The sequence below is a fragment of the Lampetra planeri genome, chromosome 10 (assembly GCF_965212315.1).
Source record: "Lampetra planeri chromosome 10, kcLamPlan1.2.h2, whole genome shotgun sequence".
Lineage (NCBI taxonomy): Eukaryota > Metazoa > Chordata > Hyperoartia > Petromyzontiformes > Petromyzontidae > Lampetra > Lampetra planeri.
In genome coordinates this window covers 9,262,763-9,284,828 of record NC_136116.1, presented here as the reverse complement: position 1 = coordinate 9,284,828, position 22,066 = coordinate 9,262,763, and the positions used below count along the sequence as shown (strand labels likewise).

Genomic DNA, 22,066 nt, shown 5'->3' with positions numbered 1-22,066 from the left:
CGTAATCCATCGCATCTCCCCCTGCGCAAGCATGGTTACGCATTTGCTTGAACATAAGAACGTTATGCATGGAGCAAAATATAATAATTGATGAGCGGTAAATCACAAATAGCAGCCCGAGCAAGATGGAATCGGAGTGAATGATAGAAACATCATCGTTCAATGCGGATACCTATAACAAAAAAATATACCCAAGGCAATTAAATATATTTCAGCTTAGGAAGAGGATGTTCCAGATGTAACACTTGAAAAGGCAAGCCACTGCCCTTCGCAGTATGAAAACATGGAAAGCTCCCAGACAAGATGGTACAACTATGGACATCGTCAAAAAGTGAGATCAATTGTTGTAACAATATTAGTTGACCTGTTTACCAAATCAGTGGTTCTTAACCTTTACTGTAGCCTGCACCCCCCCTCTGGTTCTCAATCATAAAAAATGTAAATGTTAATACATCGGTTTGATGAAACAAAGTAGTTGTACTTAGGTGCCTGTGCTTAATTTGTGTTTTTGATTATCTACCTTCTAAAAAAATCTGGCATGTTTCGCACTGCCAGGAAGGGCATCTCTCGCACCCCCAGGGGGTGCGTGCACCCCAGGTTAAGAAGCATTGTCACTAAATTAACTAGCTCGATTGTGGAATGGTGCCTCAAATTAAAAATGAATAACTCTCGATTTAAAGCTTTCGCGACTGCAGGGATTCATCTTCTTGGTTCTTTCGGTAAAAAAAATGAATAACTCTCGATTTAAAGCTTTCGTGACTGCAGGGATTCATCATCTTGGTTCTTTCGGCAAAGTCACGTAGAACGGAAATAATTATAATAATTAAAATAAAACAATACAATAAAAATTCTCACGACGTTTCGGCCACAACACAAGCAGCCATCCTCAGGTGAAGAAACAGAGCTGTCTCATTGGGACGCTGTCTTTCCGACAGCTCTGTTTCTTCACCTGAGGACGGCTGCTTGTGTTGTGGCTAAAACGTCGTGAGAATTTTTATTTTATTATGGTTGATTTTTATTATTTTATTATTTCCCTTCTACGTGACTTTACTTAAAGAACCAAGAAAATTAATAACTCTCTTTGTGTGCGACTGTGGTCATCCAGAACAGACCATACGAGATATAACAACGCAAAGCCCGATCCACACATATGAAGGAGACATCACAGCGACACACTCCGCTGCTCCTGATGCGGTTATCTGGCTTGACCACCAGAATGTGCAATTGGAGTTGTTGCTCTGCATCTACATCAACAGCCGTACGAAAGAAGATCATTCTTATATTCAAGAATGGTGAGAAAATGTAGTTGAATAATTAAGTCACATTAGCCGATGGTTACAAGGTGAAGTGATGAAATCAGTTCACATGCAAAGTGAGACGGAGTATGGCATCTTAACAGTGTGAGGGATGGAGACATTTGGGAGACCTTCATCTATAGCTGTGGTCGAACATAGATGATGATTAATGTATGAACATTTTCTATCAGGCTACATGACCAGGGTAACCAATCTTAACATGGTTAATATGTAATGCTACCTATGCATATCAGTACATAGTGCAATTAAACGGATTATTGCTTTGTAGCTGTTTTTTCATCAGCATATTAGAGGATCCAACATTCTTCACAAGAGGCAACATTCAGCATGCCCTTGAATTGATAGCCCAACGAGAATGCAAAATCCCAGGCAATTATCACACTGCAGTCCTTGAGACATGCTAATCCAGGCGTCAATTTTGTGCAGTAAACGGATGTTCGCAAATGCTGTACATTATCACGTTCACTTGCGAACGCGGAAAGTCAGCTGGCGTGGAAAACTGAGCAGGTGCGGAGCCGTACAGAGTCACGGTGAAGAAGGGCATTGCATTTAAAGCCCTCAGCTGAAGAAGGGCCTCCACTAGAGGGAGCTCGAGGGAGCCCCGCTAAAGGGAATTTGGCCCACTTTTCCACACTGGACAGAGGCGGGGAACATTTCAAAGGACCGTTGCACTATTGCTCCGACTGCCGCGCCCCGGAAGACCAACTCAAACTGGTGACAAAAACTCCCGAAGCAATTTTGTTGAACGATACAATGTACAATACAATGAGATACCGCACATCAAAGATGCTGAAGCAACATACCTGTGGTTGGTCATTGTCCATGCTTAAGACTACACCCCATGCACAAGTAGATTAAAACCCCTCTGCCTGACCGTGCCTTCAGCCAGGCTTATATATATGCATACATTACATGTGTACACTGGGTTCCGCAGTGAGAGGATAGGGGCCTGGGGGCATTAGGACAACACCTTCATTCGCCCCGAAGACGCCCTCTAATGCAAAACAACAACAACAGGCAGTTAACGCAGCTAAGCAAGTAAAAGTCTCTGCGGGAGGGGATGGTTCATGCACAATTTCTCAAAAACGGCATGCCGAAACCGCGTGGAGGAATTGTTCATCAAAACAGAAGCTCAAGGGCGACATTGCCGACCGCATCACCCATCGACAAGTTGAATCGTTCCAAAGAAAACAGCTGTTGCAGTGGCTCAACTGCTGTAGCATATCGCACGCTAAAACCGATATCAGTTTTGACTTTATTTTTATATCGAAGTCTTACTTTGTATTTTTATTGTGATAATTTTCAAGCCCTTGGGTCAATCCACTGATGGATAAAGACCTCCCCAGCAGTGGATTAACATTGGGGCTGTTTCACCATGCGTCACCACGCTTGTCCTGTATCATTCTATTCGATGGCATTACTTGAGAATGTATTCGTTGCAATTATTGCACATTGTACATTACAGTACTCGACATGCAACATCTGTGTGGATTGGTCCAGTGTATAGGTTACCTGCCACTGCTGTTATCCATGGCCAAGAGTTGAACTCGAGCGGAAAGGTTCCAAAGGCAAGCTTGCTTTCACTAAGCACAAGCGCAACTGCTCTCCAGCTTCAATTGCAAATAATTACAATGCTCGTAAAAAAATGGCTTTACATTTTTTTTTAAAGAAGAAAAGAGATACTGGAGCCGTTTGATGTTAAAAGCGGAGCAAGAGTTATGGCCAACCCCTGCGCCAATGCCTGCACCACAAAATTATCATTACGACCAATGAATTGTTGTAGAATATTCTATTACGATAAACCACACAAAACAAGTATGTAACACCAGTTCAACACGCTGCACAAAGAAAGCCTGTATGCAAGCTTCTCCATTGAAATGCAAAAAAAAACTGTGCTTCGAGAGGTTTCATTATGAATAGCCACAATATAAATAAAAGGAGTATTTTTTTTACCAAAGGTTACATTTTTTTCAGTGGGACTACAATCAAAGTGTGTGCTTGCCAACAGCCACAAAATGAAACAAAACAAACAAAAACGATGGCAATAGAACCGCAATTCAGCATTTCCGGAATATTGTCTTAGAGAAGCCTCTGGTGTGATCTAAACAAAGCCACGGGCCTTCTACAAAGACATCCGGCTCCGATCCTCCAGCGGGGCAAACAGGACCCAAGCGCCAAATAAAACAGCTTTGGATGCCACGTGCATGCGCGTCTCTGACAATACATGCGCCCCAAATGCTTTCACACTCGGACCCAGGTTCCCACCCCCCATAGGTTAACACAGCTTTCCGTACAAGCAAGTTTCCCTTCCTTCCTGCCTTTCTCAGTACATAGATTTTGCTTGCAGCGCATCTCAATGGCCCCTTCTGTTCTACGGTCTCCTGGTGGAGTGTGTTTATAGCGAGATGTTTTTTTTCTTGTGCGCGCTCTCTCTCTCTTGTAAAGGGTACAGGATACATGGATCGCTATTACCACGTTATAATGACCACAATGTATGGCCAAACAATGAGCCCACTATTTTAATGACTGCTGACACATCTAATGTTGGTGCCCACTGTACCATTAAGGTATCTGCCCTAATACATATTGAGGAGTGAACATTAAACATTAAAAGCATTATTACACTGTTCAACTTATTTTTAAAGGAACTCCTTCTGTTCATTAAGGAGGGAAAAACACGTTTATTTAATGACTGGAATGTAATGGTTAAGTTGTTCCCAAATCACAGAGAGCTAAAATTCAGTCTTTGTGTTTTTAAAATCATGTTTCTATTTGCATGTGAAACCGTCGCACATCGTAAGGCCTGCATCGGAGCTCTGCGCTATACCTGGATGTTTGTATGCAAGGACAGGATGACGAGGACTTCCGTTAAACAGCTGCGAGTAGTTCCATAGAACACGGACTCTTCAAAAGACGAAAACAAAATAGGGTTTGGGAAACGCAGCCGCCCGATGCCCCGCAGCCAGCGCGAGAGACGTTTTCGGAAAGAGTAATGAAAACTAAAACCGAAAGGGAAGTGGCTGAAGAAAAGGCTGAGGGGCAGGCGAAGCCGCACGGGCAACTTACGGGAGTTTCGAACCACCCGAGGCTCACGAGCTCAGCCTGATGCTCATATTCTCATGCTTATTCTTAGTTTTTTTCGGTAAAGTCACGTAGGTAAAAAAATCTAAATTAATAAAAGTAAAATAAAAATCAAATAAAAATCACGACGTTTCGGAGGCAACACAAGCTTCCGAAATGTAGTGATTTTCATTTTATTTTTATTTTACTTTTATTAATTTTGATTTTTTACGTATGTGACTTTACCGAAAAAACCTAAGAATATGAATACTTGCAGTCACGAAAGCTTCAAATCTAGAAATATTCTCATGCATTTAACGGGAGTGAGAAATTGTAAGGATTTTTTTTTATTATTCGGCTGCAATGAATTTCCACGTGATAAGCCACTTCGTTGAGCTATCATTTGTGGCCAGGTGGCTTCTGAAAAAGAGCTGCATAGCCTAGTAGGCCTGGCCTGGTAAAATAAAATGTTTAGCCATAAGCATTTATACAGCCAACAGATTTGTAGCAACTCGAGCCGCTCGCGACCTGATCACTTGTCACGATTCAGAATTGCGATCCGATTCAATAATTTTTTACAAATATTTTTTGTATTGCTATTGTGGTGAATGCAGTGGCTGGTTGGAGCAGGAGGGGGGGGGGGGTCATGCAAACCAATTATGTGATAAAAAAAATTATAACAGCCCTTTTGTAAAATAAACTGCTAGATGTTTGTATGTTTAACTTCTTTTGCACCGTACGTAGCCAACTGTACTAATCGAAGGTGGATGAAGGCCTCCCTAAGCAGTTTCGGTCATTGTAGGGGGGGGAGGGGTTGACCATAGTTCACTATGGTGGACAGTGCAAATTGGTGAAAGGAGGGTGGGTTTAGATATCACTTTCCACTTTTGTTAGCCACGGCTGGAAGCGAACTCAGGTCTCCAGAATCAAATCCACTGCTCCGCCCCTATAGGCATAGAATTAGAATCGTAAAAGCTGTTTTGTCGAATCCCTGTTGCCACTTGTATTGGTGATGGTATTCCGTACAGTTGGAGGTTCCCACTGCAGGATCACACGTGGGGAACGTCAACATCAACGCAGGCAGCGACATTCAGAAATGTGATGCTTGTATCAACGGCCCAAGAATCTATATTAAAATTGGTGAACCGATGCATCGTTAGGTCGATTTATTTCCCCCACTCCGACCTCCTGCGACCTACGGTAAAGATAAACACAACATGCCATTCCCTTGCCTTCCCTTGCCCGCCCTTACCCTTAATCCTTAGCTGCCTCTGGCCTCCACTAATGGTCTTAACGCCACCACTGCTCAATCTCACGCCACTCGTTGGCCAAAATCGCGCACCGTCCAACTTCCAATTTGAGAGGCCTGGTGTTTGGCCAAAACCAATGTCCTGCCATTCACTGTGCTTCACAGGGACGGCTGCCCAAGTCTAACGTGGAAAAGAAAATGAACGGGTGGCTCTACTTTCCATAGCTGTATTAAGTTTACAGCACCTAATCAAATAACAGCTCTGTGTTTCTCGAATCAACTACTGCAGAACAAACTGATGCCGTATCGAGATGCGAACTCAGAGCATTTTTCGGGCTTTCACATTTGTTCTACGCAAATAAAAAATAGAAATATTTTGTTAACAAGCCTTTCCTGCATACACACTCCCAGTCATCACTGTAAGCACATAAGCATGCAGAGACAAAAGTATGGTGCACATTCACACACAAAGATCCTACATGTAGTCTACATGGGATGTTGGGGCGAGTGCTGTTAGCGAGCACCTGTGAAGATGGTATTAATTGAAGGCCAAGTGCACCTAGGGGAGGCCCAGAACAAGTGTAAGTAACCTGGCCACTACCAAAACGGAGTATTTATTGCCCAATCGGTTTTTGCCAGACATTACTCGCTACCGACGAAGTTAGCCTTGGCCACGAATCAAACCCAGGTGGCCAGGAATCAAAACCCAGGTAAGCCAGGTTCATAGTAGTGCACCAACCACTACTACACTACCAGTCCCCGTATACACACACCCGTCACTGGCTCGCACAGAGCGTAGTCTTGGACCATAAGAGGCCTGCCAAAAAAAGTACTGGGAAAAGAAACCCTCCGGAGTGTTACGCTGCGAGAGATAACACAAGAACAATACACAAGTGTTGGGCGAAAACACTGAAGCAAATCTGAGCCACGCACACATGTTTTAAAGGGCAAAGAATGTTAATCGTCAGCTAATCCGTTTAGCTCCATAGCAACGCCCATCGTTTTCATTGGGGAAAATGTTCTCGTATCATTTTGGCAAATGTGTATACACAGCTAAAGATATGATTAACATATTCAGTACTGTAAATATTGAAAAATAACTCCTCGCCCCCCCTCAATGAATTGTCAAGATTCAGTCACACTTCGAATTAAAAATTATGTAGTTGATCGATTTTAATGTTTCTTGCCCCATGTATTATTTATTATTCTTAATGTGCTTGTTTTCCCAAAAAAGCCTCAGCGAGTCTCAACTATTTTTCAACAGGGTCCTGCCAAGGTTTCACAGTAGGGGGCAATATCGCTTCATATAATTCTAATTGAGTAACTTTGCCGGAAGTTTTTCAGGATTGGAATGTTTGGCCAACATCAGTTACATTGTGTTTTTAGCTAAGGGAGGAAACTGGAGAATCCGGAGAAACTCCATACAGAACAGGGGAATTGAACCCATGAACTTATTACCGTGAAGCAATGCACCAGGTTTGTGCTCTCAGCCTAAATCAGCATATTATAATCAGATATTTTTTTTCCCACTGCTATATGAAGACCTCCCCAGGGTGTTGCCATTCATCATGGTCCTGCAATGCCACAATCCATCTCAACTCTCCACATAAATGCTCCGGAATGGCCATCCTCTCAAACATTTTCTTTCCTCAGACTGCCATTCCATCACAAGTTGTGTCCATCTAGTGATGTGCCCTGTCCAAGCCCACTGAATTTCCTGAAGTCAAAACCGATGTCTCTGATTTGTGATCCATTTCCCGAAAAACATGTTCCTGTTTCTCAGTACAATGCAAAGCATTCATCTGCTAATCTTATTTTTCGGCTTTTGTTGCATGTTGTCAAAAGTATTGGGTTTTTATTTTCCACGAGTCACAATTGGAACTATGCACCAAATGAACAATTTCTTATTCAAGCACATTATGTTGCTTTTCGTGTTCAGGTTTAGTTCTCCAAAACAACCCGATATTGCTCTCATTTGCCTCAATCGGAGGTGCTAATTGCACCTCTGATTATCACGGTTGGCTACGTACGGTGCGGAAGCAGTTCAACATACATACATTTACGTAAATTTTGATCCTATTCTGCTATCAACATTTGCCTTAGCTATACAGTACATATTGCATTACAACTTTCCAGGTAGTTTCCATCCTAATTTTTTTTTAGCATACATACCACCATACCATATAGGACTTTTATTCTGCTCATATTATCTTCACTGCAACTTTACAGCCTTCTCTGTTATGTTCTACAAATATCTCATTGGTTATTATAATGACGATGTTAGCCAATCCAAGATGGCGAATACGTTCTACCGTCAGCATATAATTCACAAATAACTTGAATAAATCGTAAACGTTTCTCACACGCAAGATTGTATTGCGAGCGTAAGAATCGCATAACTTGTGCATCGTTGCACACCAAGTAAATCAATTAGTAAGGTAACACTAAACAGGTTTCTGTATTCAGCCAGGAGAAGCTCATTCACTCGAGGACACATTCCACAAGGTATATAACAGATAAGTATAATTCTTAATTTCCTGTCTCCACATATAATAAAAACAAAAGTTTAGCCCATGGGTTTATTGGTTTTCCAGACCAATATTATCTGGCAGTATAAAATACTGTACATGCGGAGGGCGCTGGATGGAGTTATGCTCATGCCGTAATCTCCAATTATTCCCTCTAATTCAAATAAAAAGTTTGCGGTGTGGCCTTATAATTAGGTTGGTATGCATGTGCGTGTGACCATATGGTAGTTGTGTAAGCTTTATCGACACCGGGCTCAGGTTTGAGGTCCGTTTTACCTTACTCTTTACCCAAAATGTTCAACAACAACTCAATGAGAGGTTGTTTACAACTAAGAATCGTTAAAAGCAGTCAGATATCAATTTACAAAACCCCTGTATGTTTGCAAGTTTCAATGGTAAATTGTGCAGTTTTTTTTAATGCGGTCCAAGCAGATATTAGATACAAAAGGAAGCACAGGCATGCGTCATTTGGCTCTATCTGGTTAGCGCAGCTTGTGCAACTTGTAAATATCCAGCGGACAGGATGTGTTGTGGGCAGCAGCTTGATGGACGATATTATGAGCACTGAACAAGCCTCCTAAGAGATTTTATTGGCAGAGTCAAGAAAGGCCTCATCAAATTGGTCTTACCACACAGGTCCCACAAGCTGGTCTTCTGAATTGAAGCCCCAGCTAGACAGATATATATATTCCAAACGAAGCTACGTTTCAGATATCACTCACCACTTACGTTAGCAGTGGCCAGGAATCATTAAACTCTGATCGCCAGGGTAAAAGTGCATTGTGATAACCACTGCTAACCAGTGAACCACTGCCCAACTTTCTAGATTGTATTTCAGGAGTTTGTGCATCTATTGGTGAAACACTTGGGGTGCAATTGTGTATCGATTATGACAATGTGTGCAAATCATATGCTATTACATTAGGGCTAATAGAGGGCGTAAAACGAAACAATGACATGGTAAAAACAAGACATAGAATAATCGAATCGTATACCAAATCACAATTCGATTCTTAAATAACTTTTTGACAATGATAACCTAATATACCTTTCTTCGAGTGGAACGAAAAAAGCAGAACAAATGATACAGACAACACAAACAGGATGTAAACGCTAAACAAAAACTTATTCATTTTTTATGTAAAATTGTCACTGTTTGGGAAGGGGGGGGATTAATCTAATAAATCCACAGAATTTGCTTCCAAAATGGTAGTATAGTTTCACGGAATGTATGTGCCCCAAACTACATTCGATTTATTCAAATGGTCTAACAACAGGCAATTATATTCAGTTGTGTTTTGTGCCACAGAAGACCTGAACAAAATCCGACTGGCACTGGCAGGAACAATTTGCAATTACAATAACACCAATTGCTCATTTACATGTGCTAGCAATTCAACTGCAGTTAATAACGGTGGCTCCACGAGATTACAAAAAAAAACTTTTTAAGAGCTTCTGCTTTGCTTTTTCAGCACAAACTGCTGTGGCAGGCAACATCACTGGAGAGCGAGAGAGATCAAATCAGGGTTGAAGGTCGTACACTACCAAAAGCTATGTGGTGCTTTGGCCAAGGGAATTTATTACAGGAGTCCACATGATGAGGAGACGGGCACCAAATTGAGCCACGGCAGGATTTTCAATTCCATGCGGCAGTCGTGAAAAATTCATACGGAATCCAAATAATACCCCAATCATTCGCCATTCAAATAAATATTCTGCAGAATATGCACAAAACCAGTAATGGCATCTCAACATCTATCCAAAATAAGCCGAGTGATGTGCTGTCAGCAACTTTGGTATCACTATATCCATGTTTTTATTGCAACTTGAACCCCTTTTTTCTCATGTACCTGCACCATGCTCGAGCAATCTGCAAAGTCCCAATAAGTTACGCCGCAGATAGAAGCATAAATGCCCCACCAAGAGCTTTTCGAACAGCTCAACGGTTCATCGCAAGAGCCACGGGACTTTTCCATTTAAAGAACCTTGATTGTCAGAGGTGAGCTCCGCTCGCAACATTAGTTTACGTAAACGTTGGCACCGCCTGCCTGGAATTTGCACGCAGAAGCACTTCAACACGTTTGGTAGATCATCCGTGCAGGCATTCGCATGCGTGCGTGCAAGCACAATCTGCATGCACGTCGCGGCATTCCAGTTTTACCACGGGTAGCTCTTGGGCCTGTCTTGGGGTGAAGCAGAGAAAGCTGCTAAAGACCGTCCAGCATGGCGTGGGCTTGTTGCGGCCTTATGCTCCACAGGGAGCGAAGAGGAGTAAGTAAGATCCAGCTCTCACTTGCGTTGCGTAAAGCTTGCTTGGCGGAGTGGCGGTGTTTTGTTTGCCAAAAACTGGGCTGGTGGTTAGTAGGACGTCTCGTGTGGAGGGGGGGGAGGGAGGTTAAAGACGAGAAGGTGACAGTAAATAAACGGGCTTCAGCATGTGTCGCTAAAGTAAAAAAAATGTACGTGTTCCACAACAACAAGAACCATACGATTTTGAAAGGCACTGCTTATGGCGGCACAAACACTAAGGGGCACGTAAATAAGATGTAGCTCATGCATGAATTTAAACTTTAGCAAATACTCTTTAAGAGATTTCATGGTATTTATAGCTTTGTAGGGGGCGAGGAGGGTCGGGGGTGGGGGGGAAACACACATCTAAATATATTATACACACGTTCACACCGCATTTGTCCCAATGCAATATTATGGAAACATCTTTTCACGTCAAGGTTGAATAACTTTTTCCTGGTTCTTTCGGTAAAGTCACGTAGAAGGGAAGTAATAAAATAATAAAAATAAAACATAATAAAATAAGTGAGAATTGTTTTATTATGTTTTATGTTTTATTTATTTTTATTATTTTATTACTTCCCTTCTACGTGACTTTACCGAAAGAACCAAGAAGATGAATCCCTGCAGTCACGAAAGCTTTAAATCGAAATTGAATAACTTTAGCGAGCACAACAGGTTGTCCGAAAGGTCAGGCTCATTAATGTACGAGCCGATTACTCATGCCGCAAGAACATCGGATGTCTCTCCCTGTCAATGTGACATTTTGTAGAAGTTATGAAGTCACGCAAGATTTAGCAAAGTCGGTCACGCTAATCGTCCTGGAATCCGGTAGGTGCTGTAATGCACAGCTTACACGGGATCGTTTTAAATGCACAATTGTGCCCGAATAATTCGTTCCCATCCAGGTAATTTTACTTTTGAGTGCTCTAATCTGCTTATTGCGACTGTCAATCCTCTTAAGGACCCATGAGGAATGCAATTTTAATCAGCAACAACAAAACACGCATCGTTGCAGCTTTAGACTTCTGCAATAAAAAAAAAATACGTCTAGGAAGATGCCTTTGTAAGGAAAATTGTAAAGAACATCAAAAGTAACCTAAGTAACAGTGAGAAACAATATTTTTTTAAATACCATCGTTCACAATGATGTTGACAGCATTGTCTCAAAATCGATGCTTTTGTTTGAGCTCCGGTTGTCCTCTGGAATCTCCTGAGCGTTTGCGTCAGTGTTCTAAAACATTGCTTAAAGCTATACGCTCCACAACACCAAGCAAACTGTTAGGAAAAGTCAAGGGGACTATGACGACATGATATGGCGCTAGAATGATGGACGATGGTCAAGGATTATAACGGAGTGGTTAATCGAGGAACGGAACACGCCCGAGAGGGTTTCTCCCAAGGAGATGGAGCGATGAAACACGTAAATGTGTAAGTGCCGCTGGATTGTTTGTTGCACGGCAAGATCATAAGAGATGGTGGCAGCTTTGGAAGGCATTCATCCAGTTTCGGATTGATCATGGCCGATGATGATTTACCTTGTATCAAAAGCGAACAGCGTCGTTGTATCATTCTAAAAACATCCACACACTTGCGATGTGCTTGTCATCTGAGCAAAATGTGGCTCGATTTTTATACATCAAAAAAGCTCAGGAGTTTTGCATTTACAAACATTACAAAGTTCTGTGGGAAAAAAAAGAACTTGGTAGTATCCTGCCGATTTTATTTTTAATACAGCGACAAAGCTACGCTTTGTCTGTATTTATGTAAACGGTGTCAAAAATGAATTACGCAAAGGTCCAGGCATTGAGCATTTGTGGAACTCTAAACAGGAGTTGTGGAGTTAAGAACAATCAACAACAATTTTTCTTTAAATGGTCCCGTGATAAATAGGGATGGCTCAATTTGTTACACTTAGGAGCAAAGTGAATGAGCTCAACTATGTTCCTTCTACAATGCAATACTCTACAATACTGTAAGAATAAATTAGGAAACATCAGTAAAAAATTAAAGTTATCCTAACAATACATATCGGGTATTTTAAAAGTAATTATCCATGGTTTAAAAAAAAAAATTCGTGGCATATGAAACAATGGTTTGGACACACAGATATGAATGCACCATCACCATCCGAGCGTGGGCGACAAAAATCAATCTACATGTCCACCACCATATTATTTAATTGTACAATTGAATGAGCATTTCTACCTTACATTAAGGCAGAACCGATTTCTACCTTTTTTTTGTTGACCAACTATTCCAACGAAAAATGTCCACTTCATGATTTTAGTAACGATTACTCACATATTTAAAATGTCTGAAATGTGGATGTGAGATTGCAGAACTACCACTTACTGTAGAACACACGAGCAGTGGTGCCAGACAACAGGATGACGAGATAGTTAAACGTGAATTTATTGTCGATATTTAATCTAATAGACTTTCATCAGTACCCACAACACGTCTGAAATGGATATGCCTTACACCTCGGGGCTAATGATGTAATTCGCAGTGTAACCAATATAACACATACATATCTCAAAACATGAGCAAAAACAGTAATGAGCCAAAATGATTTCTTCGAAACTGATTCACTTCCTCTGACTTTGTCTTGCTCCGAAATGTTTTAAACCGTTACATTAATATTAATAAAGGTCAAAACATATGTCAAACACATGCTGCATATTTAAATCACAATGTATCTGCATTTACCTCCAGTTATTATAAAGCATTTCTAATTGGCATTGATAGGTTTTGCACCTCTATTTTTACCAAGTTTTTAACTCGTTTTTTAATTCGTGTAGATTACCTGCTATGCCTTACGGATAAGATAACAATGACTACGCTATTAGTCATCCTTCATTCTTGACAGCCCACGATGTTTTAGGTCGTCCTAATTATGCCCTATCGTTACAAACAAATAATAACTTTCAACCCTTTTCAGTTGATGGACAAACAGACAAACCGATCGCCAGGCTTTAATAGAGGATATTTTTAATTGCATTAGTATCGGAAGGATGAACTTTCCAGATGGTCGCAGAAGCGCATCCATCAGTGCAATGCAGTGGCCATTTGTGTTTGATGGCTAGCCGAAAGCCGCTGCGAGGATGTATCTTTATTGACGAGATCAGCAAGGTATTGTGGTTCATTTGTGGCAAGTACTTTGTGTGTAATGAGTGAAACAATGCATTGTAAATTCGTATTCACTACTGATTTCTATCTGTTTTCGTCATCTAAAAACTATCCTTGATGAGACCTGCAACTTTCAAAGCCTTTTCTCCTATCCCTTCATCCAAGTATTGGCTTATGCAGCAATCACCAAACTCAATATATAAGTGCATCTCCACTACGAACACACATTACTCTAAGCAACTGTCCTTTCTAGCTGTTAATATAAAACTTATTTAAAACCATAAACTATTTTTTATTTGACCAGGTCAGGCCCACTGAGCTTTATAGCTGTTTTTCAGAAGCGACATAGCCACAAATGATAGCACAATGAAGTAGCTTACCACGTGGAAATTTATAGCAGCCAAATACTGTAAAAACGCATGTTTCTATATGTGGAGGGGAAAAACCCGAGGACCCGGAGAAGAACACGCAAACTCCAAATATACAAGCGTCAGGGTGGGGATCGAACCCATGTCCTCCTGTATACCAGGCGAGGTAGTTAACATCTCACCACCGCAGCGCCCCGAGGGCCTCCACAACCTTCTTTAAACATCCTGAACGGCAACAAGTCACTACCTGCGTTACCTGCTTCACCACATACCTTATTGAGGACTTCCACTTCACATCAAAACATTCAAACCTTCTACCCTGCGCCATCACAAAGAGTTGTGCACGGCATGAGTGACGAGCCGTGCACGCCGGCAAGTCAAAATGGATATTATTTATAGCAGACAACTGTAAAGACGCGTGCGAAGACTAACCGGAAACATGGCGGGGCTGGAGGCGCTGTTTGCAAAGTCCATCTCTTGTCTCCGCTCGCGGCGATTCATCTCTGATTTAAATACATCAATATAAACCACAATTAATATTCAGCCTGATGAGCGACGGTATGCTTATAAACAGCAGGAATTCACGTGCGCACGTGTTAAGCCAGACAGGTTGGTGTTTACAAGCAATGGAGATGTTAACTCCAGTGTAGCGCGATTACAAGTCTGTATAGCTTTCGTCTGCTTGTGAAAATAGAGGAGCAGCCCCGCATTTATTTCCCCTGCCACTACTGGCGGAAGGCCCTCCACTCTGAGGGAATTTTAAACAGCATCTCTCACAGGTAATTTGGAATGCTTTCCATGCTGGTCAGATGTCTTGGAAGAAGTGAGAATACTCCTACAGTACCCCATCTGCTAATGGACTAACTCTGCTGTACCCATTTATCCTGCCAAATGGACTACTGCAAAGGGAATTTAAGAAACTTGCACAATTGTTTCAACGACAGCACCAGCAGATGGAATAGAACCGACTACCTCTATTTTCCATTCGTGTTGTTACTCACCTAAAGTTCAGCCACTAAAGGCTGGAGGTTGATGGGTCACGTGCTGACAGGCACACTGCACTCCTGTGTTCAGCATTGACCGTGTAGCTCTTTATCAACGCTCTGGCAGGTCCGAGTCATCGATCGCTTTACTATGGCAGCCAAAGCATGGAGCAGGGCCGGCCACAAGTCAGTGGAGGGGCAGGGCCCATACAGGCGAGCGAGACTCCACCCTCACGGTGTTGACGTCGGACCAAGACGCACATACCAGAGTCCGCATAATCTGAAAAGAAAAACAGACGCAGTGCAAGCTGTCAAACGTTACACAAGAAATCTGGCACTTTGGGCAGAGCACAAATTATGTTACTAACAATAAGGGAGTGAGAGCAACATATAAAGCACATTAATTATAATCATCAAACATACCATCGTGATGCGCTACACAACCAAGCACTGATCCGCAAACCTCACTTATTGACACTAGCACCGTGGCCCCTTTGTGAATCGTAGGATGAGATTTTCTTTGCGGACATTGCAAGGTGAAGTTTACTCTGTGACGCCGCTGAAAGTGTCCGCGAGTACGCAAGCATGCAGACACGAAAAAGGCTGCAAAGTATTAAAGATTAACACAGCGCACGTGTTTCTTTTCCTGCAGTCACATGATTTGTAAACAAAATGGGACACGTGACTTTATATATTTTAAGCTTAAGATCTTATACTTCTGCAAATTACACTACTGCAGAGGAAAGAAAAACTGCTAATCGACATGGTTTTCCTGTGTATTACAAAGACCCCCCATATAGCCTTAGCAGACTATTGGGGCAAGTGCTGTTGGCAAGCACCTATGAAAGCCGGCACGTCACACAAGGGGGTGGTTGGCCAGCACCACGCACGGCCGCCTTTGTCTTCCCAGTGGCGATGTTTACACACTGCACGAGGTACTCATTTGAGCCCGAGTCGACCTAGGGGAGGCCCAGGATTGCTTTAGATAATCGTCACCGGTGTTGGCCATGAGCTGGAATCGAACAATGGTTGCTGTGTTTGTAACGAAGCATGCTAACCACTGCGCCACCGCTCCCCACATACACACACACACTCATTAAAAAGATTGCATATATTTTTTACCCCAAATGCAAACCCATATTTTTAATTTGCTGCCCCCATACGAATACTAAAATTATAGTATTCATGCAACTATTCTCGAATGTAACCGTTTTAAACAGCTTAGTGGCCATCCATTTAGTGCGTACACACAAAATCTATCAAAACTTCACCCCTTCCCCCCTCCCAGTACGCATAATATTAACGTGTTTACTCAAACAGATAGTCCACCGCCAGACTATCTAACTCATTTGAAGGCCAATGTAGACAAATTATTATCAAGGCTTCACCACCCCCCCCCCCCCGTTTCCTATGGGTACGTACATTGTCAGTGGACCCCCCATACGCAAGCGTACATACTAAATGGATGGCCCCTTAGTTGGTACACAAGCCATCAGGAAAACCCAATGCATCTCAGTTGTAGCTCTGACTGCAAGTATCATGAGAAAGTGTGAAAAGGTGGATGAATCCCAGCAGCATTTCTCCTAAACCACAGGCGTAGGCGTGGATTATTTTAGGCAGCATACCAGGTGAGCACAAACGGTTTTAAACACAAGAAAACAAATAACATGCCACATTAGCATTCATGTGCCACTCCCAACGCTAGCAGCAGCCGTTTGAATGACGAATCCTTCATTTCACAGGGTGTGCATGTACAAAGAAACCCTAACTGCCTACATGGGACTTGGTCTATCAAAGTGAATTCATGAGGCCACTTTCATTTCGCGACACGTCACCAACAGTGAATCATCGCAGTGAACCAGCAGATTAATGAGATACCGATGTGGTGTGGCCCGACTCCAGCTGAGACAGAGGATTTTGCTTTATCATGCACAATGGGAGATTCCAGTAAGAAGAAAAGTATACGCAGCACTGAATTTCCCTGATTGGTGTTGCCTCACCTCGATAGGATGTCAAAATTCCATTGGCTAAGAGCTGATAGTAAATATGGATAGAACACACCGTGTATGTGTAGGGGACTCTCTCTGTCCGGCTGCACACAGAATGGAGCAATGTTCCTTAGCTTGGAGATGCCAAGCGTTGGCAAAGCTGCCAGGGCACAAGGGTTTATTCCTTTGCAATGGCTAAACAGCATTAGCGGGAATATCCTCTTGGTTCAGTGAACACACTGCACCAGGAGGAATGTATAAAGGGAACAGCAAGGGTGCTGCATGCGTATAGGCAGCACAAGGGCCATGTTACATGCATGCCTCCACTTTCCACTCACATTAAAGGGGAGCAGCTCCCGCCAAATTCCTATCACTGTTTGACACCCACTGCAGAGCGACGCACATTCTACGCTGTGTACATCACGATAATGTGCATATGAAACACTGTTGGTACAGTCCACTGTATATACAGAGAAATCCATCCATAGATTCTCTGCTGATTTCTCATCATTCTCAACGGTGATTCCATCTCAAAGAAGCTGATGAATATTGTCAAAGCAATTGCCCCAAATATTACATGGAGAGAGAGGTTCTGAAATACAATATTTTATCTCGATAATTTTAGTGGGGTATTTATAAATGGATCACCCAGCATGTAGCATTATGCAGTACCTGAATACTGTAGGCTTACAATATTCAGCCACTGCCGGAGAAAGGGCCTTCCATTAGAGGGAGCTCTGGACAGCTCCTCGAGATGGTATTTTTGGTACTCTTCCATGCCAGTCAGATGTCTTGTAATAAGATTCAGAAATAATAGTAAGAGTCAGAAATGGTATCAATAATGAAATATGTATACATGATTTAATCTGTGAAAAAGCACGATCTGCATTCTTTGAAAAATGCATTACATTTACAACATGCACTGAAGCAGCAAAATTTAATGAAAGCTTCAGCGGCAATCAATGTTCGGTGAAAGTGCAGACTTTCAACAACAACAAAAAAACTCCATGCTGGCATTTCAGAAGAAACTAAACATTCTAACACAACCAATAGCGTTTTAAAGGCAACCGTAGCAATTCCCAATATTTCACTGGTAAAAGCTGCGTCTCAAGAGTTATTTTCAGAGGGACCCTGTATTGGGATGTTTGGCCAATTCAATTCACAGCAATGATGCCTGAATAAACACATCATTCGTGATCCAAACATCGCACCTACTGGTTTGACATTAGGGACATCCATAAATGACATCACGCGATTTTGGACGATTTTTTACCCCCCCCCATCGTCATGCGGCGTCAAATATGTCACAAAGTTCAGATCCCCCCCCCCCAAAAAAAATAAAACATGCTTCAAATCGCTTTCAACTATTGTCATTGTAGTGCGCATTTAATGTGCCGCTGCACTCTGATGTTGTAGGAGAAAACATTTATTAAAAAGTCTATTTAATTAAGTAGAACGTGTTGTCTATATTTATTTAAAGTTGCGCATTTTTACGTGACGTCACATTTCTCAACACCCCCCCCCCTCGTCACAAATGTCTGACCCCCCCTCTCCCCTAGGTGCGTGACGTCATTTATGGACGACCCCATTTTTTGAAGACACTGGTGGAACCGTTAACCGCTTCAGAATATTACCAGGCCGACGTTGACATCTTCTTAATGAATGGAACATGACAGACACGTCACAGGAGTGTGATTGCGGCCATGCAACACAAACTGTGTACCATATCTTTCTAGATTTGAAGCTTTCGTGACTGCAAGGATTCATACCCTTAGGTTTATTCGGTAAAGTCACGTAGGTAAAAAATAAAATAGTAATAAATGAAAATAAATCAATTAAATCACGACGTTTTGGAGGCAACACAAGCTTCCTTCATCAGGTGTAAAAAGGCACAGCAAAACAACTGCAGTTATCTACAGTTATTTTCGTCGTGATTTAATTGATTTATTTTCATGTATTATTATTTGATTTTGATTTTATTTTCATTTTACCTACGTGACTTTACCGAAAAAACCTAAGAGTATGTGTACCATATTGTAAACCATTTGTCTGCGTTCATTCAACACATTGCCATTTAGCTCCTGGAAAATATTGCCATGCGAGAGATTAGAACAGTAACCATCATGAATGCCCTTGATCTCATCTCTGTGCCAGTCTCATTCACGCACAGCCAAAATGAGTGGATACGGGCCCACTTTAGACGCATTGCCCATCGGCTCCACAGACAGACGTATTGGCAGTGCCGGATTATCCTAGTAGCATGAGTAGCATATGCTACGGGCCCCGCGCTAAATGCTTTCAAGCTATCAATTCCGGTTCAATTATTCTGCACTTGCTCTATTACTCTAGTACAATACGGTCTTCAACTTTTATGGACTGGGTGTTTAAAGTTAGCGATTTGTCGTATTATCTGGCTGTATAGCAAACAAATAAATACAATTACTTTATTATGCAAGTTACAAATTTGTGTTTTAATATTTGTGTTTTTATTTATTTAGGGCCCCTTTATAACATTTGCTCCAGGCCCCGCACGTGCTTAATCCGGCACTGCTGCGTCTTGGTAAATTATCACGACTCAGGGTGGCGATGTTATTCACAATTTGGTGATTTTTTTTTACTTTACGGTCGCAATTGTCGCCCGAATCCATTGCATGCAAGGGGGGATACTAAAAACAGATGTCAGTAATGGGGTTTTAATTTTATTTTATACCATACTTTTCAGTTTCCACCACGCTGTTCAGTGCGGGTTGGTGAACGGGGCTAATAAGCCCAGCAGCACCGCTTCTGATGTCATCCACCGCTGATGTTGTTCCGTGTCTCCGAATCGATCTTTAATACGGGTTAATACAGAAGCGCAGTGTGCCAACCCACTGCACCACCGACTCCACAGCCACGTCTATACCCGTACGTAAACACGCGGCTTAACAAATTGCTACAATACAGATCAGCACTAAATGCTCCCCCCGGACAGCTGTTCAAACCTAATCCCTACCAGCTCTGGAGGCACGGAGGTTGCTCTTGTTCCCGTTAAGGCGCAGGATCACATCATTATATTGTTGTCTTCCACCAATTACAGCGCGTTTGAATGGGAGAGCAGTGTGCATTGTACAGTACACAACTACACGTGCTTTTCACGTGACTCCCGCAGTACACGTGCACGCATACAGTACCACGTACACACACCACACACAATACTTGAAATACGACTTAAGACATTTCACGGAAGCGCGTGTCAAGTGTGTTGTATATTCTACACTCAAACAGAATAGTCCGCCACTTACACACGCGCACAGAGTTCAGGTGCGAATCGTTATCATTGGATTGCCTCAACCACCACCACCACAATATTCTATCGTAAAGACGTGGAGACACTTCTTACCGGCTGGAGATTGGCACACCGGCACAGCAGCAGAGGCGCCCTGCACATCAGCTACACCTTGCACACACACACAGTCCTTGGTCAGTCCACTGCTGGATGAAGGAATCGTTTGACTATACTTCACGACGGCTGGTGAAGGTGGTGGATGTATTGTTCAGATGCCACTAATGTGAGCCGTGGCCACCACGAATCGAACTCGGGTATAACAGCGCAGCGTCCTACTGCCGCAATGAACCCGGCATTGCGACGAAACGCAACAAATGTAGCATCCGGGCGAATTACAAAAAAAACATCAAAAGAATAAAAATAATAATGAAAGAGCGATAAGAGACACCATAATCTACTACTGCACGTGCTGAGAATAACGTCCAAGGTTGAGGCTATCTTCGTTGTTCCGCTACGCACACACCACACACACACACGTTACGACCACGACACAATGTGTGTGTTTGTGCGTGCGACAGCGAGAGGGGGAGAGGAGCGAGTGTGGATGTGGAGTTTGTACCGTAATGAACGCGCTCAGCGCATCCCTCCCATAGCCGCCATGCGTGCGGCGTGCAGCTCTTCCCTGCCACGTGATCAGCGACTAAGGGGGGGGGGGAAGATGGAGGGGACCCCAGCAGCAAGACCATCCACAAAGTGTTGCGTGTGTCGCGGTTGCTCAAAGATGCACGGGGTTAGGAGCCGCCCATAAATGACGTCAAGCGATTTTGGACGATTTTTGACCCCCCCCCCTTCGTCACACGGCGTCACAAAAAGTCAGACCCCCCCCCCCCCTCAATTATGACATCACAAAGCCCTGCCCCCCCCCCCCAAAAAAATTCTAAAACAAATCGCTTTAAACTATTGTCATTGTATTGCGGATTTAATGTGGCGCTGCACTCGTCACAAATGTCTGACCCCCCCCACCCCCTAGGTGCGTGACGTCATTTATGGACGGCCCCTTATACCGACGGTGGGAGAACACACACAGAGATTTGCGTGTCCTGCACGGAGATAATCATAATTCAAATGGACAATTCCATCCTAGGATTTCCCAGTGTGCAACCGTGGATCCCAATACTTGTAAGGAAACGTGGAGATAAATGTAGAATGTTGAACTTCTTTCGCACCGTACGTAGCCAACCGTGCCAATACATCCGCGTGTTCATCTTGCCGTAGTTCACGTTACGGATAGTGCGTTTGTAAACTTCGACTTGTGAACGACACGTTTATTTTTGCCGCGCTGAGTATGTATCGTCGAGTGTTTTTTTTTATGCGTCAACAGCGGCGCGTTGTTGTTCCGCGGCTCTCGCAATAATGAGAGGGATTTATGATGCTGCCGACGCAATCATCTGGCCCGGCACGTGGCGCGTGAGCCATTCGAACAAAACCCATAAATGCCCACGTTATGAACACGTGGCACACACGCAAACACAATAAATCACAATAAACCGGGTTCAACCCAGGGGTTAGCCACTGTGGGTGCCACGAGTACATTTGGCATTGCTAAATAACTATCACCGAGCACAGAAACCACGTACGTAAAGAGACGAGGGGCTAGAAACCAGTAGGTTGCAAAAAGAGGTTCGGGGTCGTCCATAAATGACGTCACGCACCTGGGGGGGGGGGTCAGACATGTGACGAGGGGGGGGTTAAGAAATGTGACGTCACATCAAAATGCGCAACTTTAAATAAATATAAACACGTTCTACTTAATTATACTTTTTAATAAAGGTTTTCTCCTACAACGTAAGAGTGCAGCGCCACATTAAATAGGCACTACAATGACAAT

The 22,066-nt window shown here is 42.8% G+C and overlaps 1 protein-coding gene across 11 annotated transcripts in view; it reads right to left on the bottom strand.

Annotated features, from left to right (window-relative positions):
• The window catches only part of LOC144720985 (band 3 anion transport protein-like), a 68,439-nt gene extending 47,538 nt beyond the window's left edge, over positions 1 to 20,901 (bottom strand). For 2 of the 11 annotated variants that reach the window (XM_078598222.1, XM_078598232.1), the window contains exons 1-3: positions 20,293 to 20,773; positions 14,944 to 15,205; positions 14,375 to 14,445 (exon numbers count right to left, since the gene is read on the bottom strand). In XM_078598222.1, the coding sequence (XP_078454348.1) occupies positions 14,375 to 14,443 (69 nt within the window). In that variant the 5' untranslated portion in view covers positions 14,444 to 14,445; positions 14,944 to 15,205; positions 20,293 to 20,773. Of the gene's footprint in view, positions 1 to 14,374; positions 14,446 to 14,943; positions 15,206 to 17,585; positions 17,705 to 19,628; positions 19,743 to 20,292; positions 20,774 to 20,797 lie in introns of those variants that run through there. The other 9 variants (XM_078598225.1, XM_078598230.1, XM_078598227.1 and 6 more) reach the window with 9 other exon arrangements.
• Between the last annotated feature and the right edge of the window lie 1,165 nt (positions 20,902 to 22,066).